The 15,981-nt window shown below is 26.2% G+C and overlaps 2 protein-coding genes across 2 annotated transcripts in view; both read left to right on the top strand.

Moving 5' to 3' along the window:
- The first annotated feature begins 2,075 nt into the window (after window positions 1-2,075).
- LOC117175425 lies at window positions 2,076-3,605 on the top strand. The gene is made up of 4 exons (XM_033365132.1): window positions 2,076-2,185; window positions 2,590-2,700; window positions 2,802-2,975; window positions 3,420-3,605. Exons 1-4 carry the CDS (start codon window positions 2,141-2,143, stop codon window positions 3,603-3,605), a joined length of 516 nt encoding a protein of 171 aa, XP_033221023.1. The 5' UTR covers window positions 2,076-2,140.
- Window positions 3,606-5,703: 2,098 nt separating this feature from the next.
- LOC117175424 (GPI transamidase component PIG-T) overlaps window positions 5,704-15,981 on the top strand; it is a 17,597-nt gene continuing 7,319 nt past the window's right edge. The window contains exons 1-6 of the mRNA XM_033365131.1: window positions 5,704-6,235; window positions 9,996-10,173; window positions 10,251-10,482; window positions 10,577-10,744; window positions 14,167-14,464; window positions 14,557-14,709. Of these exons, the coding sequence (XP_033221022.1) occupies window positions 6,055-6,235; window positions 9,996-10,173; window positions 10,251-10,482; window positions 10,577-10,744; window positions 14,167-14,464; window positions 14,557-14,709 (1,210 nt within the window). The 5' untranslated portion in view covers window positions 5,704-6,054. The remainder of the gene's footprint in view (window positions 6,236-9,995; window positions 10,174-10,250; window positions 10,483-10,576; window positions 10,745-14,166; window positions 14,465-14,556; window positions 14,710-15,981) is intronic.

Genomic DNA, 15,981 nt, shown 5'->3' with positions numbered 1-15,981 from the left:
CTGCCGCACTCGATCCAAGATGTCAGAAAGGTCGGGTGCCCTAGAGTACCGAATCTGATTGGTTGACTTTTTTTACTTGCGCCTGGCAGGATCATGACTTCGTAAATAGCTGAGGGTAAAACAAGGGACCAAATGCATGGAATTTAGTTCAATCTTGCCCTATTTTGCTAATATCTTCATAAAAGATAATTTTTTCGATATGAATATATTTGAATAATAGTTTATATTTTTTAATTTCTATTTAATTAAATGATAAAATTATTATAATTATTAAAAATTACAACGATATTACAGAAATAAAGTTTTGTACCATGCATTTGATCCATTGTTGTCCCCTCAGCTTTTAACGAAGTGAAGTTAGCTGATGGTTAAAGTCAAAATGCCCATCGACATATAGAAATGGACCGATAATGCTGTGGGGAAAATGGTAATGGGCTCTAGAGAGAGAAAAAACATATGAGACTCAAACCTATCTCTTTCTAGATAAAGCTGGTTGGTCGAGAATATTTTCGTTGGGTGAAGTTTGGCGCAGCACAGGACCGTGCTTTCTGTCGCGAGTGCCCCAATAATGACAGTTGACAGTTTCAAGAATTCAACGTTACCAAGTTTTTAAAATAATCTATCTGAAACAGGTTATTTCACATGAATGTTCTTGAAAATTGAATTTATTATAACTACAAATTTCTAATGTATTGTTTATCTTTTTTTTTTTAATGAACCGTACAGAATATTTAGGCAATACCCGGGGCTCCAAATCACTTGACAGAGTCCTGAAATAGATAAAGGCAGGTCTACGTCTCATATGCCTTTTCTCTCTCTAGAGCTCATTTCATTTCTCCCCAAAGCGTTACCGGTCCATTTCTATATGTCGATGAAAATACCTCATATGGGCGCCGTGCATTACTGCGCTTGCGTGGAATTCAAAATGGACATTAAAAACAATTCTAGTAATTAAAATAAATAATTATCATAAGATGGACAAGAATGTATATAAATTGTGTTTATTAAAATTTTGTTTAAGAAATATAAGTTAGTTTGCGGAATTCAATGAAAATAAACTGTTAGTTAGAAAATACGCGTGTTATACATTTTTCTCTTAACTGAAACTCTGCAAGTTTTTGGAAAATATTGTTTGTTATACGTATGCATAATAGTAATAGCTTCAAATGTTTTATAATTTTCAAAGTAAACTTACCTTTCATGAAATTTTATTTACACACAGATATACACCTCTTTATCACCTTCAAAAAATGTTTGACGTTCAGTGACAATATGCTATCAATGAGATACAGATGTAATAATTTTTCTTCACTCTCAAAAGGAGACACGAATATATGTGAAAAATTAAAATGTAATGGAAAGAATACAATATTTTCAAGTGAATCGTGTATAAAAATACACGGGTATAATTAATTTGTAAATTACTCTTAGTACTTGACAACATTTACACCCGTGTATTGTTATACACTAAGTTTATATATTCTGTGGAAAAAATTATAATTAAATTTTTGGTTAAACTTCAATATTACAAATAATATTTGAGGATAAATAAAATCTTAATTAGACATTTTTCCTCTCTCAATTTATTTTAAGTGTCTAATTGATTCACTACAGTTACGGTATAACTGATTAACTTCAGTTACGGTTTTTTTACTGTTAAAATTAGTAATCTTCTGAAAATATCTGATTTATCAATTAAAATGAAGTGTACTGAATGAATTAGTAAAATTTCTACTAATTCAAATTTAGAGAGATTATTTAGCACTTTTTTTTTTAATTTATTGGTTGGGATAGGTGCGTGACAAGGCGTTCTGCTTGCTTTTTTATTTAGGTATATTTTTAAAAGAAGTCTTCTAAAATTTTGAAACATTTTGCTAAATTTTGCTTTGGTACAAGTACTCAATATCGTAGAGCAAATCATATCGAATGAAAAGTTATATCAACATATTCTCACAATTTAAACAAAGATTTCAGAAAAACAGATTTTTATTGCCCCAACGTTATACCTTTTCTCTTGCGTCAACTAAATAAACATTTCACATCATAAAAATTCAGTATAGAAATACAAATTTACTGATGGAGATTAGATAATGCCGGTTCATCTTTGCTAGGAAGCAGAAATTAAACTAATTATTCGATCATGAAGTGCTCGATCTTCTTTTTATTGGCTCTCTGTGCCTTCCAAGTAAGTCACTCACAAATTTTTATATTTATCACTTTCCTTTGAAAAATTTGCGAACAATTTAATTTTTTTCCCTATCTATATTAATGCCTTGAATCAAACTTTCCCAAAAAGTATCCAGTTTCTCAAAAATGGACAATATTAATGCACAAAAGTCATTTTTTTGCAATTTTTGATTGATTCCTAAAGGTTTGATAGAAATTGGTAAAGAATAACTAGAATAAAGAATAACTGGCGTTCTTTAGAAGCAAAATTATACAACTATTACCGACTATTCTGCAATTTACACACCTCACAGCCCTTTTTTTGTTATTTTGAAAATACTTTGGCTCTCTATTTGCGTAGCAGTAACAAATAAATTACTGGCTCAGATTAAAATTAAAAATATAATATTTTCATCTTTCCAGACAGTTCTCGCAGACGAGATACCCCATTATGAGGAAAAACTTATTCAGGCAAAACATAAATCTATAAACGAATTGTATGAAGTCGTAAAGGGATTAGATGATGATATTTGGGTCAGTTGGCAAAAACAATTCTAAATCTCTTAATATTTTCTTTGTTTAAAAAAATTATTTAATTTTGGTACTCTTATTCTTCTGCTCTCTTTTCTTTTTAGAAAGAAGTTGACGATATTGAGCAAGAAGGAGTAAGGTCTGACGAAATTGTGTACAATTGTGGGTTTGAGGGTGATGAGCATAAAAAATTCTATAAAAATTATGATGCCAAAAGGTATCAATGCCATCAATGCTATACTAAAGTCAAAGAAGCCAAGAATATTAAGGACATTCAGGTACATAACAAATATTATTTAATGTCTATTTCAAACACAATATGAGCTCCTTTCCAATCAAACAGTGCCTAAAAATTTTCCAGACTAAATGTCGCAATAAAAAAAGTATCGGTCGTCGATAAAGTCTTTAGAAAATATTGCACCACTGAAAAAAATGTAATACAAATTGCTAAACACTAACAGTTCATTTTTCTAAATTTAAGTTTATAAAACTCAATCAAATTGAGTAAGAAAAAACTGTAATATTATGATGAATATTTTTAATTTTCAAATATTTTTTAACAAATTTAATAGATTCAAAAAAATTATATTGTCTGGGTCCGAAATTCTCTATTTTTAATCAATTAAGAGAATACAATAAAATTTTAAAAGAGCAGTAATTGGGTTAATTTATTCAGAACATTTTAACATAAATATACAAAGTTATTCTTTTTCTCTTGATAGGGTGCAAAAAAGTGCTGCGATAAAGTTTTAACTGCATTAAAAAAACAGGCAAACTTATTACGTGATAAGATTATAAAATGTGTTAAAAAATGTGCTCAACTTGGAGGCGACTGCAAAAAGATGATTAAAAATCAAGGTGCTGCCTTCACGAAGACTCCAGGTGCCATCAGCAGTAAGAGTGATTAAATAATTCGTGTAACTGTTACGTGTTGTCATATTTACACAAAGTTAAACCAATAAAAACAAAATTAATCATTTCTTTTATGTTCTTCAATTTTTTATTAAACCTGTTTCTATGACGAAGAAACTGTCTGCTTTTGTATAACAATATGAAATCTTGTATACATATTGGATACATTTAAAAAATATTTTTTAGACTAGATACCCGCAAAAACCTCTGCTATAATAAATGAAGGAAAGTCTGTAAAATTTTGCATGTCACCTCTACCAACACATCGCATTTACAGGTGAAATAAATGAAAATCCAAGAATATTATTTACATACTTACATACATATGTAAAGAAGATTTGGTTGGAGTCAAATTTTTTATTAAAAATATCAATTTCCGACGAAAAACACAAAATAATACCAAATTATTGAAATATTCTAAATATAATTTAAATGTAGTATTTCTAAATAAAAGCTTTTTAAAGTTCGAAAAAATGTATGTCTCTAGACTTTTTATAAAAAATTTGTTTAATTTGTCATTCAATAAGAAGGCTGACATTCTTTTTTAACTTTTCAAAAGCACCATTTCATTTTAGATTTTCAGATTGATGAAAGGTCTTATATCTGTGCTAAGCCTATCTAGAAATTGTTTTTAGTTGTTGAAAATAATTTCAAACAAACTTTGTATTACGTTATAAAAAAAAACTAATTAACGAAATTTATTTTCCGGGATTTGAAATGCTTAGCTCATTGAATTCCAGAGTTTTGGTATAAAATTTTATAGAAAATACGGTTTTATCACGATTGGTTGTTTAAATAATTAATAATTATTGTCAATTTTTAAAGTATTCTCGAGAATTTACAGGACGTCACAGGAAAGTGTCAGCGGAAAGACATTCTTTGTTGATGACGTGGAAAAATTAAGCCTATTTGTTGAAAAATAGCCCAACTGTGAATTTTTTTATGAAGATATTTTATGCAATTGCCAAATAGCATCTATTTTCAATTCATAGTAATAAAACTTTTATTTCTGTTACATTTTATTCAAAAACTCTGGATTTTAATGAGCTAAATATTCCCAATCCCGAAAATATCTTTTGTTCATTAATTTGTTTAGAACATAAGAAACAATTTTCTTGAATTATTCTCCCCACTATAAATTATTCCTGGATAGTTTTAGCACAGATATAAAACATTCTTTGATTAAAAAAATGGTATTTCTAAAACGTTAAGAGAATCATCTTTGTTGTTAAATAAACAATTAACAAAATTTATTATAGAAAATGCTTTAATTTAGAAAAAAGCGGTATTCAAAATTTTCTAACATTTTGAAATAAATTAAATGTGACTAATACTTATGATCTTATCCATCGACAACCAATCACATTCAGTAGAAAAAAACGATGAAAAGGGGAAGAGATCTTCTTGAAAAAGTTTCATAGAAGCATTCCAAATGCAAAGAATAAATATCCTAATTTCTTGACAGTTGAACTTCTCTGTTAAAAAACTATTTTTTTTATTGTTGAAGATTTATCGTATTAGTTGAAAATTTATCTCTCCGGTTGAAAATTTAATAACTTTTTGGAACTTTTTTTTGGTTGAACATTAGTTTTTAACTGAAAATTTAATTATTCTCTCTTTTATTGAAAACGAATCTTGTTTAGATGAAAATTCATCTATTTAGTTGAAAATTTAACTATTTTATCAAACATATTAGTTAGTTTTTTAATAGAAGATTCAACTATTTGTATGAAAATTTATATTTTTTAAAAGAAAATTTATTTTTTTGGTTGAAAATTTAACTATTTCGTTGAAAATTCGTTTTAATAGAAAAATTATTCATTTAATTTTAGTTTTAAAATTTATATTTTTTAGTAGAAGATTCACCAATTTCGTTAAAAATATGTCTTTTTTAATTGAAAATTCATGTATTTTGTTGAAGATTCGTCTCTTTTGGCAGCAAATTCATAACTTCTTTGGTTGAAACTGCATACTTTTGATAAAATATTTAACTATAATTGGGTGTTAGTACAACTCCTATATGTTAAAATCCATTTTTGTTGTTTGAAGATTGATAATTGTAGTTGAAAAACCTTCTTTTTGTTTGAAAATTAAAATTTGTCACTGAAACTAATTGACCGTGAATTTGTGAACATCGGAACCGGAACAGAATTTTCAGGTTAGGTTTGGAAGTTGAAGCCGCGAAAGTGACAGCTAGAAACGAGAGAAATGATTTTTAAATTTAAATTGACTACAAATGTAGCACAAATCTGTTAAAAATTATTTATCTGATGTCTCAAATCTCACAGTAACAATGAGATATTAAGGATATAAATTCATGGCGTTTGTTTTGTGATAATTTTGCTATTTTAGTTTACTTAACCTCTACGTTAGTATTTGTGTTTATCATTAATTATAATTAATATATAACAATTAAAAAGAGTCTGAGAACGAAACTAGACCAAAATGAGGAATTTTCTGTATCAGAAATGTTCTGTTATATTAATGCTTTTATGCATTTCTCGTGGAAATACATTCAGTGATACGTTCGACGAGGAATTGATGTTAAAACCACTCCCAAGTGGATTCATTTATGCATTTTTTCAATTTACCACTCTTTGGGAGGCGCCAAATACTTTGCAAACTTGTAAGTTAACAATTTGTTTTATAAAAATAGAGTAGGACCAATTGTAGCGTTATTAAAATGTTACTTCTTAAGGGCTTTTTAAATCAGGTCCTAACCTCAAAATTTAATTAACTCATTTTAGATAATAAATATTAGAATTAAATTTTTGTTACATATTTGGGGCCTACTCCTGATTTAAAAATTCGTAATGGTGGGAATCCTAGTACTGCAGAAACTAGATTTTGATTGTAGTATAAGGCTTTTATTTTTCAAGTTTTTTCCAGGTTTGAAGTTTTCACAAAAATAAATAAATTTCTTTTGTTTAACTTTATTTAGAAAATTCAACCATTTTTATATTTAAACAATCTTTCTTGATTCAAAATTCATCTGTGTGGGCAGAAAAAGTGGTTTGGTTTAAAATTAATACGCTTTGGCTAAGAATTCAACTATTTTTTATTTAAAATTAAAATCTTCGGTTGCAAATTTAAATATTTGGTTGGAAATTCAACAATTTTGTTTAAAAATATTCCTTTTCGTTTGAAAATGAGTATTTTCGGCGCAAAAGTTCAACTATTCAGGTATGAGATTAAACTTTTTTTTTGAAAATTCGTCTTTTTATGAATAAAGTTCAACTATTTTTATATAAAATTCAACTAATTGTTCGAAAATTAATTTTTTTTTTGTTGAAAATTTATATTTTTGGGTTCAAAAATCAATTGTTTTGGAGAAAATTCAACAATTTTTATTTTTAAATAATTTTTTTTTGTTTGCAAGTTCAACAGTTTTATTGAAAATTCATCTCTTAGTGGAAAATTAATCTTTTTTATTAAAAAATTGAACTGTTTGGTTGAAAACGAATATGTTTTGGGTGATAATTCAACTGTTTTTTATTTAATATTATCATCTTTTTAGGTTTAAATAAATAAGAAAATCAAACATTTTTGATCAAGAATTCGTATTTTTTAAATAAAAATTCATCTACATGGTTGAAGTCGAACTACTTTGTAAAAAATTTAACTTTTTGTTAAAGATACATAATTTTAGTTGAAAATTCATCTCTGATTGAAAATTGAACTATTTTATTCAAAATTAATTTATTTTTTGCAGTTTCGTGTTTTTGTAGAAAATTAAGCCTCTTGATTGAAAATTAATATTTTCAATTAAAAATTTAATTATTTTGCGGAAAATTCAACAATTTTCTTTTTAAAAATCGTTCGTTTCGCTTAACAAATCTTTTTTGGTCTGAAAGTTCAATTATTTAGATGATAATTTTTAATTTTTTGTTGTAAAATTGCCTTTTTCGAGCGAATACTCAACTATTTTGATAGAAATTATATTATTTGGTTGAAAATTAGCTTTTTTGTTGAAAATTAATTTTTTTGGGTTGAAAAGTCAACCTTTTAAAAAAAATTAACAATTTTTATCTTTGAACAATCTTTCTTGATTGAAAATTCAAATAAAAATTTATTTTTGTGTAAAAATTTCATCTGTTTTTGTACAGAAATGGCACTGCTTGGTTAAAAAATAATGTTTTGGTTGAGAATTCATGTGTTTTTCATTTAAAATAAAAATTTTGTTTGCTTGAAACGTAAACCTTTACATTTTTTAAGTTTTGCTGTAAATTTGTCTTTTTAGTAGAAAATTAATCTTGTAGACTGAAAAATGTTTTTTGTTTAAAATTTTATAATTTTGTTAAAATTCAACAATTTTATTTTATAAAGTCTTCCCTTTCGTTACAATTTATTCTCCTTGACTGACAAATCTCTCTTGATTGAAAATTCAACATTTTTTAGTTGAAAATTTATCCCTTCAGTTGAAAATTCGTTTTTTTCTTTGGTCGAAAATAATTTTTCAACTATCAGCTCAAAAATCGTGTGTTTTGTTGAAATTCGAGATTTTTATGGGAAATTAATCTGCTTGGTTGAAAATTAACACCTTCGGGTAAAAATTTCATTATTTTGTTTGAAAATTCAACCATTTTTTCCAAAATAATCAGTTTTGGTTCAAAATTCATCTTTTTGACGCGAAAATTAAACTTTTTTGTTCGAAATTCGTCTTTTTGGGTCGAAAATCCAACGATTCCAGTATAAAATTCAACTATTGCAGTAAAAATTAAGTTTTTTATTTAGCTGTTTTTTATTTTTAATTTAAATATTATTTAGTTGAATTATAAGTTGATACATTTTACGTTAAATATTCGTATCTTTTGGTTGAAAATTAAAATACATGATTATAAGTCAAAGTACTCTGTTAAAGAAAATTCTTTGAAGGTTCATCATTTTAGTTGAAAATTCATTTCTTTGATTTACAATAAAAATTTAAAAACATTTATTTTTTGCTTAAAATGTTAATTTTTGTTAAAAGTGTTTGTTTAAGTTTGGTTAAAAAATCATTCTTTTTGTCCGAAAATTCATATTTTAGGTCTGGATATTTTACTATTTTGGTAAAAAATTAAACTTTTTCATTGAAAATTGTTTTGTTAAAATATCAACTATTATATTTTTCGTTGAGTAACCACACTTACAGCAACCCTAATTTATAACATCAATTTTTGTAATTATTAAATACTCAAGTCATTATTTTGATGATTCCAAAAATTTGAAGCGATAGTAAAGTTTTAAAAAAAATTTAAGCTTTAAAATTTATCGGCTTAAAAAAATCTTATTATTTTTAGCAGATCACTAATGGTTTCTAATTTTTAAACGTTTTAATTTGTTTTTTTCAAAAATATTAAATATAAAGCAAAATGGAAGTAAATATTTTTGATAAAAATTCATTTACATATTGAAGCCATCGAAAAATAATTTTACTACTACATATGCAAAAGTAAAATGTACAGGCTTTGAGAGATTTAAATTTAAATTAATTATTTATTTCTGTATTTTTAACGCAAAACTAAAGAAAAATAAAATAAAAAAATCCTATTGTAATCTGAAAAAATAAAAAAATAAATAAAATAGAATAATTTTCGGGCAAAGATGAAAAATATAAAAGAAAAATGAGATCATTTTTCTTTTCTATTTTTATCTTTGCCCGAAAATTTTATTTTTTTGATTTTTTCAGATTACAATAGGATTTTTTTTGTTATTTGTTTTTTGCGTTCAAAATGCAGAAATAAATAATTAATTTAAATTTGAATCTCTCAAAACCTGTACTTTTTTACTTTTGCATTTGTAGTAGTAAAATTATTTTTCGAGGGCTTAAATATGTAAAAGAATTTTTAACTAAAATATTTACTTCTATTTTGCTTTAAATTTAATATTGATTTATTTATGTATTTTTAACGCTGCTTGGATTTAAAATTTTCTCATTCATAAAGTTTAATTAAAATTAGTATACTTAATTGACTTTAATTTGAATTTAAAATAATTTTTAGTTATTAAAGTTTTTCAATTTGAAATTTTGTAATTCTGAAGAATTTATGTAAATTGTAAGAAAGAGAGAGTATATAATGTTTAAATATTGAACTGCGATTTTCAGTATTCTGAATTTATAGTTGGTGATGTATTCAAAGGCTTCTTTGTTTAATTATGCGTAGTAGAATTATTTAAATAAAAACTAAATAATTTTGAATTTGTTATTATGAAATTATTCCAGTTTAAATTTGTCTATTTTACAATTATTTAGCTATAAAGGATTTTAATTTAAAATTGTATAATTTTGAAAATTTCAGATTTGAAACTATAAAATAACATATAAATTCTAAACTTTTGATTCGCGGATAATCTTTTATTTACTTTATACATCTATTTTATTAATTTAAATAATATTTATATCGCAGTGCAACATTCACATTTATTCCCGAGAGGATTAGGAGAAATATTAGGTCGCCATAAAGTGGACGAATTACATTTTACCTTAACCGAAGGACTCTGGAGGTATAAAAAATGGGGGTATCCCTTCGAGAATGCTGGTCCAGGTGCCGAAATTTCCTCATGGTTCAATCAAAACGTATCAAAGTAAGACTTTGATTTTCTTGTGTCATCAGGAAAATTAAACTTTTATTCGAAATTGAAAATATTTCCATTATTTTCAGTGTTGACAAAGAATGGAAAAGTCTAACGAATTCTCTCGCGGGTTTATTTTGCGCTTCTTTGAATTTCGTAGAGCCTTTAAACACCTTATCTCCTGAGTTTAGTATGCCACCAACCAGCGCATTAAATCACAAGCCAAACTCAAGTTATTTACGTTATTCGACATTACCGAGAGAAACTGCTTGCACGGAAAATTTAACTCCGTTCAAAAAACTCTTGCCTTGTGACTCAAAGGTGGGTGATCATAATCGAGATTAAAATTAAATCAAATTTTTTCTTTACTTATTAGAATTTTATATTCTTCTTTTTTTTATTCTGATGATTGTAGAAAGGACTGGCGACGTTACTGAATTCCGCCTACATTCACAATACGAATTACCACTCAATCGGGATTCATTTTCGGTCAGTTTGTCGAAATTCAGAGTGCACAAAAACTTCTCTTGAACTACGTCAAACAGTTTCACTCGTCTATGATTCTTTAGCAGAAGACTCTCAGGTAAAATTAATATGCTAATTAAATAAACATTAGGTAATCAGTACACTGGGACATCGGGAATTTTTGAAGATCGGTAAAAACTGGGAATTTTTAGGTGGACTGGAAATTTTGTTTTAATTTATAAGAAAAAAACTTTAAAGTTGGTACAAAAAATAGTTAGTTTTAATTTGCAAAAAATAGTTAGTTTTAATTTTAATAGCAGCGCAGACTGAAAGGTCCTTAATGGTACAAAATATATTAAATTTTAGTTACATAGCACACGATCTTTCCCCTATTTCCCTTTTCTCCCTTTTTGAAAGAATTTCTTTCCTTCATTTATTTTCAAGAAACTTCCCTTTTGTCTAATTTTTTCACTTAAATGCGAAACATTAGTATTTTTTATAGAAAATTCATCCTTTTTGGTTGAAAATTCATCTTGGTTAAATATTTTCGAACGTTTTGTTTATTATTCAACTGTTTTCTTAAAAATCCATATATTTGGCTTGAAAATAAAACTATTTGGATACAAATTCAACTATTTTGTTGAAACTTTCCCCTTTTGATAAAAAGTTCAACTATTTGATTGAAAAATGATCTTTCTTGGATAAAAATTATATTTTTCAATGAAAATTTAACTGTCTTCTAAAAAATTCGTATTAAAATAAAATGTAACTATTTCGTTAAAAATGCATTTATTTTTGTTAAAAGTTGATCTTTTTTGGTCGGAAATTGAACTGTTTTGCTAAATATTCTACTTTTTCGACAGGAAATTCATTCTTTTTTGTAGAAAATTCATCTTTCTTAGTTGAATTTTTTTAAACTTTTGAACTTTTCTGCTAAAAATTCAACTGGCTTATAAAAAATTCTTCTTTTTGTTAAAAATTCAACTGTTCTGTTGAACATTTGTCTTTTTCGACAGAAAATTCATCTATTTGGCTAGAAAATAAAAATTCAACTATTTTGTTGAAAATTCCCCTTTTGATTAAAAGTTCAACTGTTTGTTTGAAAAATTATCTATCTTGGTTAAAAATGATATTTTTTATGAACATTCGACTGTCTTATAAAAAAATGTATTTTTGGAGAGAAAATTTAACTATGTGGTTAAAAATGCAATTATTTTAATTAAATTGCATCGTTTTTGGTCGAGAATGTCCTCTTTTCATGTTGTGTTCAAATATTTGGTTAAAAAATGTTTTTTTTTGTTAGAAATTAAACTGTCTTTTAAACAAATTTTTTTTTGGTCGAAAATTGAACTGTTTTATTGAACGTTCACGTTTTTGGATAGGAAATTTGTCTTTTTGGATCGAAAATTCATCTTTTTGGGATGAAAATTTAACCATATTGTTGAAAATTTCCCTCTTTTGATTGAGAGTTCAACTATTTGGTTGTGAATGTAACTGTTTGGTTGCAAATTGTTTTTTCTGTAAGAATTCAACTATTTGGCTGAAAAATTGTCTATATTGATTGAAACTGATATTTTTTATGATAATTCAGCAGCCTTCTAAATATTTTGTATTTTTGGGGAGAAAATTCAACGATGTGGTTAAAAATATAATTATTTTGTTAAAAGTTCATATTTTTTTATCGGGAATTGAACTGTTTGGCTGAACATTCGTGTTTTCGGAAAGGAAATTCGTCCTTTAAATTCAAAATTCATCTTTTATGGTTGAAAAGCAATCCATTTTTATAGAAAAATGTACCTGCTTCTAAAAAATTTTCCTTTTTGGCAAGGAAAGTCGTTGGATTGTATTTTTTTTTGTATACAAATTCAATCACTTGGTTGAAAATTTGTGTTTGCAGGTTAAAAATTGAACCGTTTTGTTAAAGATTACATTATTTGTCAAAAAAGTAATCTTCTTTCCTCGAAAAATCAAGTGTTTTGTGGAAAATTTATTTGTTTGAATAGAAAATTCGTCATTTTTTATTAAAAATTCATATTTTGTAGTCATCCTTTTTGGTTAAAAAAATAACTTTTTTGTTTGAAATTCAACTGTGTTCTAAAAAATCCATCTTTTTGTCCAGACAATCAAAATTCTGTGTTAAAAAATCAATTCTTCTGTTCAAAATTCGTCTCTTTTCATTGAGAGTTTAAATATTATTTTGAAAATTTACCATTTCAGGTTGATGGTTCTACTGTCTTAAAAAAATCGTCTTTTTGGATTGAAAGATCGTTTTTCTTGGCTAAATTTTTTCCAACTTTTGAACTTTTTTGTTAAAAATGCAACTATTTTGTTGTAAGTTCTTTTTTCTTTGTGAATTCAACTATTTGGTTTGAAAATTATCTTTCTTGGTTGAAAAGTATCTTTTCTGATAAAAATTCAATCGTTTTATTAAAAAAGACCATTTCTGTGGTTAAAGTTTAATCTTTTTTGTTTAAATCGATCACTTGGTTTGAAATTCATCTTTGTAGATTAAAAATTTAACTATTTGGTTAAAAATCAATTCTTTTGTTAAAACTTCATCTTTTTCGTCAAGAATTGAACGGTTTCGTTCGACATACGTGTTTTGCGATATAAAATTTATCCTTTTGGATTGAAAATTCATCCTTTATGTTTCAAGTCATCCTTTTTAGTTGAAAATGTATCTTTTTCGGTTGAAAGTTGAGTGGTGAATGATCCCTAACTTATTTGTTGAAAATTCAACTGTCTTGTAAAGAATTCGTCTTTCTATCGAAAATTAAACTGGTTACAAATCTGTCTATTGATTAAGAGTTCAACTATTTGGTTAAAAATTCATATTCCTTGGTTAAAAATGATAATTTTTGTTGAAAATGTACCTTTTCAGATGATAATTCTACTTTTTTCTAAAAAAATCGCCTTTTGGCTTAAAAATTCAACTTTTTGTTGAAAGTGTAATTTTTGTTTGTTTGAAGTTAAACTCCTTTGTGTTTTAAAATTCGACCATTAGGTTGAAAATACAACTATTTGGTTATAAATTTAATAATTTTATTAATAAATCAACTATTTTCTAAACGATTAAAGTTTTTAACTTAAAAATTCGTCTTTGAGTTGAAAATTGAACTACTTTGTTGAAAATGAAATTGAAAATAAAATGAACTTGAAATCTTAGGTATAAAATAATTCTTTTATTTTAAAGTATTTCGACATTTCTTATTCCCATATTTTCCTGAAAAATCAACATATTTCCCGTGTTTTAAGGGCATTTTAGGCTGTCAAATTTAAAGTTGCCAAAAACTATTTTTATTCGTATGAGAGAGCAAATTTAGTTAGTGTAATAAAAGTTTGTGATTTTCATTGTATAATTTTTTGAATATGGCTTTCTTTACCTTAAATGAAAAAATCCTCAGCTTAACAGTTAATTCAATTAATTTATTTAAATTATTTTAATTAATTTAATGTAATTAATTGAATGACCGGTGATAAAAAGGGTCACAGTTCAGTGAAATAGCGATAATTTTTATTTAACTATTTTTTTAAAAATAGGATTGGTCTATTCGTAAACTTTTTGGAACGGCACTTAGGGATGCGTGTCCACTTGCGACTATAAGTAACATCTACGTGGATATAACGACCAATAAAACGATTCATACTTACAAATTAACACCAGAGCCAAATGCCAAAGTAAGCAGTTTGCGAGGCGGGCAGAAAAATATGATTGGAGTATACGATATTAAATCTTATACTTCCAAAGGAATTTTCAATGTAGCCTCTTATTATAATTCACCCAACTTCGATACCAAAGGCTTTGTTCCTATTTTATTAGCTAGTCGATACATAATCGGTGAGTTTAATTTTTTCAGGATATAATTTATTTAACTAAAATTAAACTGATATATTACTTGATAAATTATTTTTTCTTTACTCCCTTTTTAGGATATGGTCAACAAAAAGGTACTTTAGTAACAAAGTTGCGAAATAATCACTGGCAACCATTAAACATTATACTTTTCGAAAATATTCCATGGTATTTGTCTTTATATTTACACACGGTGAAATTCACTTCCAACGGTAAACCTATTCAACCATGTAAGTCATGTTTTTATAAATATTTGTATTATAAAAGTAGATTTTACAGGGTGTCTATCCTAGCTGGAAAATCTGGAAATCCTGGAATTGTCAGGAAATTTTTGTATACCGGGAAAACCCTGGAAATTTTCTGTAAAGTCAGGGAATTTTTTCGAGAGCGTGCCTAATTTTTTTTTATTTTAATATAAAATTGAATGACAATGATTCTTCATTTGTAAAAGTAGCTTCATATTACTATTTGTAACTCTTTTTTTTTTACATTTTTCAACTGAAAATGTTAATATTTTATTTTGGTTTACAATTGGTCGTTTTTAGTTGATTCATGTATTTTGTTCAAAATTCATTCTTTATTGGGAATGGTTAAACTGCGATACGCCACCTGGTGACAAAAATCCGAACTAGAAAGAATAGTTACGATTTTGAAGTTGTACCAAACATTATTTTTGCATAAAAGTGTTTCAACGATTTTTGTTGTGGAGTTTAAAGTATTGGTTGGATACTAAAAGTAATCTTTATCGGAAACAAAGGGGGTAGATGGAATTTACAGAAATATCTGTCTAACTGTGATTTCCATCCTTTTTCAAAATACATTTTCAGTTGATCAACTGTGAATATAAATTAATAATGATTTTTGAAATTAATTTGTTCTTTAAGATTTAAAAAGTGAATAATAATTAATTTTACAAGACGATTCGAAATCAGTTCGCAATTTTAGAGTTTCCAGTTTCTAACGTTAAAAATTATGTAAAATATTTCAATTGGAAAGTCATTAGTTAAAAAATGTAAACGCCCCATTGAAACTTTATAAACTATTTTCAATTTTGAAATAACTTCAAAATAATATATATTCATTAACAAAAGCTTTTATTAAATCTCAAATATTATTTCAGTCGAAAATATTCCATTTTTAAACCATTCAATTTCAAATTTTTTAACTAAGAAAAATAAGAATTACTTAATATTTTGAAATATCTGACTGTTTATTTAAAATCAGTAATTGTAGTTAAATATTAAAAAATAAATTTTAAACGTTGCATTTTAATTGTTCTATTAAAAAAATTTTAATTTGTAAGTCAAATTTTTGAACTTCCATGTATGATTAACAATAACATATTAATCTTCAAAAAATTCAGGGAAGTTGAAGAAATATTTAGAAGTCTTGACAAATTACTGATTCCGGCCCCAAAGTAATCCGAGATAGAGCCTTCCTCCGTTACGTTCTTGGTGGCCCTGAAAAGGGCCGGTGGTTGCTGTTTAATTTCAGTTCGTCGT

This window comes from Belonocnema kinseyi, chromosome 6 (genome assembly GCF_010883055.1).
Source record: "Belonocnema kinseyi isolate 2016_QV_RU_SX_M_011 chromosome 6, B_treatae_v1, whole genome shotgun sequence".
In the NCBI taxonomy this organism is placed as follows: domain Eukaryota; kingdom Metazoa; phylum Arthropoda; class Insecta; order Hymenoptera; family Cynipidae; genus Belonocnema; species Belonocnema kinseyi.
The sequence above is the reverse complement of the archived record's forward strand: the minus strand, read 5'-3'. Positions and strand labels throughout refer to the sequence as shown.

What these genes read in the sequence shown, in the direction of transcription:
- LOC117175425 (XM_033365132.1), top strand. Translation starts at nt 2,141, where the DNA reads ATGAAGTGCTCGATCTTCTTTTTATTGGCTCTCTGTGCCTTCCAA. An exon ending in GATTAGATGATGATATTTGG is followed by an intron (nt 2,701 to 2,801) that starts GTCAGTTGGCAA and finishes TTTTCTTTTTAG; the next exon opens with AAAGAAGTTGACGATATTGA. An exon ending in AGAATATTAAGGACATTCAG is followed by an intron (nt 2,976 to 3,419) that starts GTACATAACAAA and finishes TTCTCTTGATAG; the next exon opens with GGTGCAAAAAAGTGCTGCGA.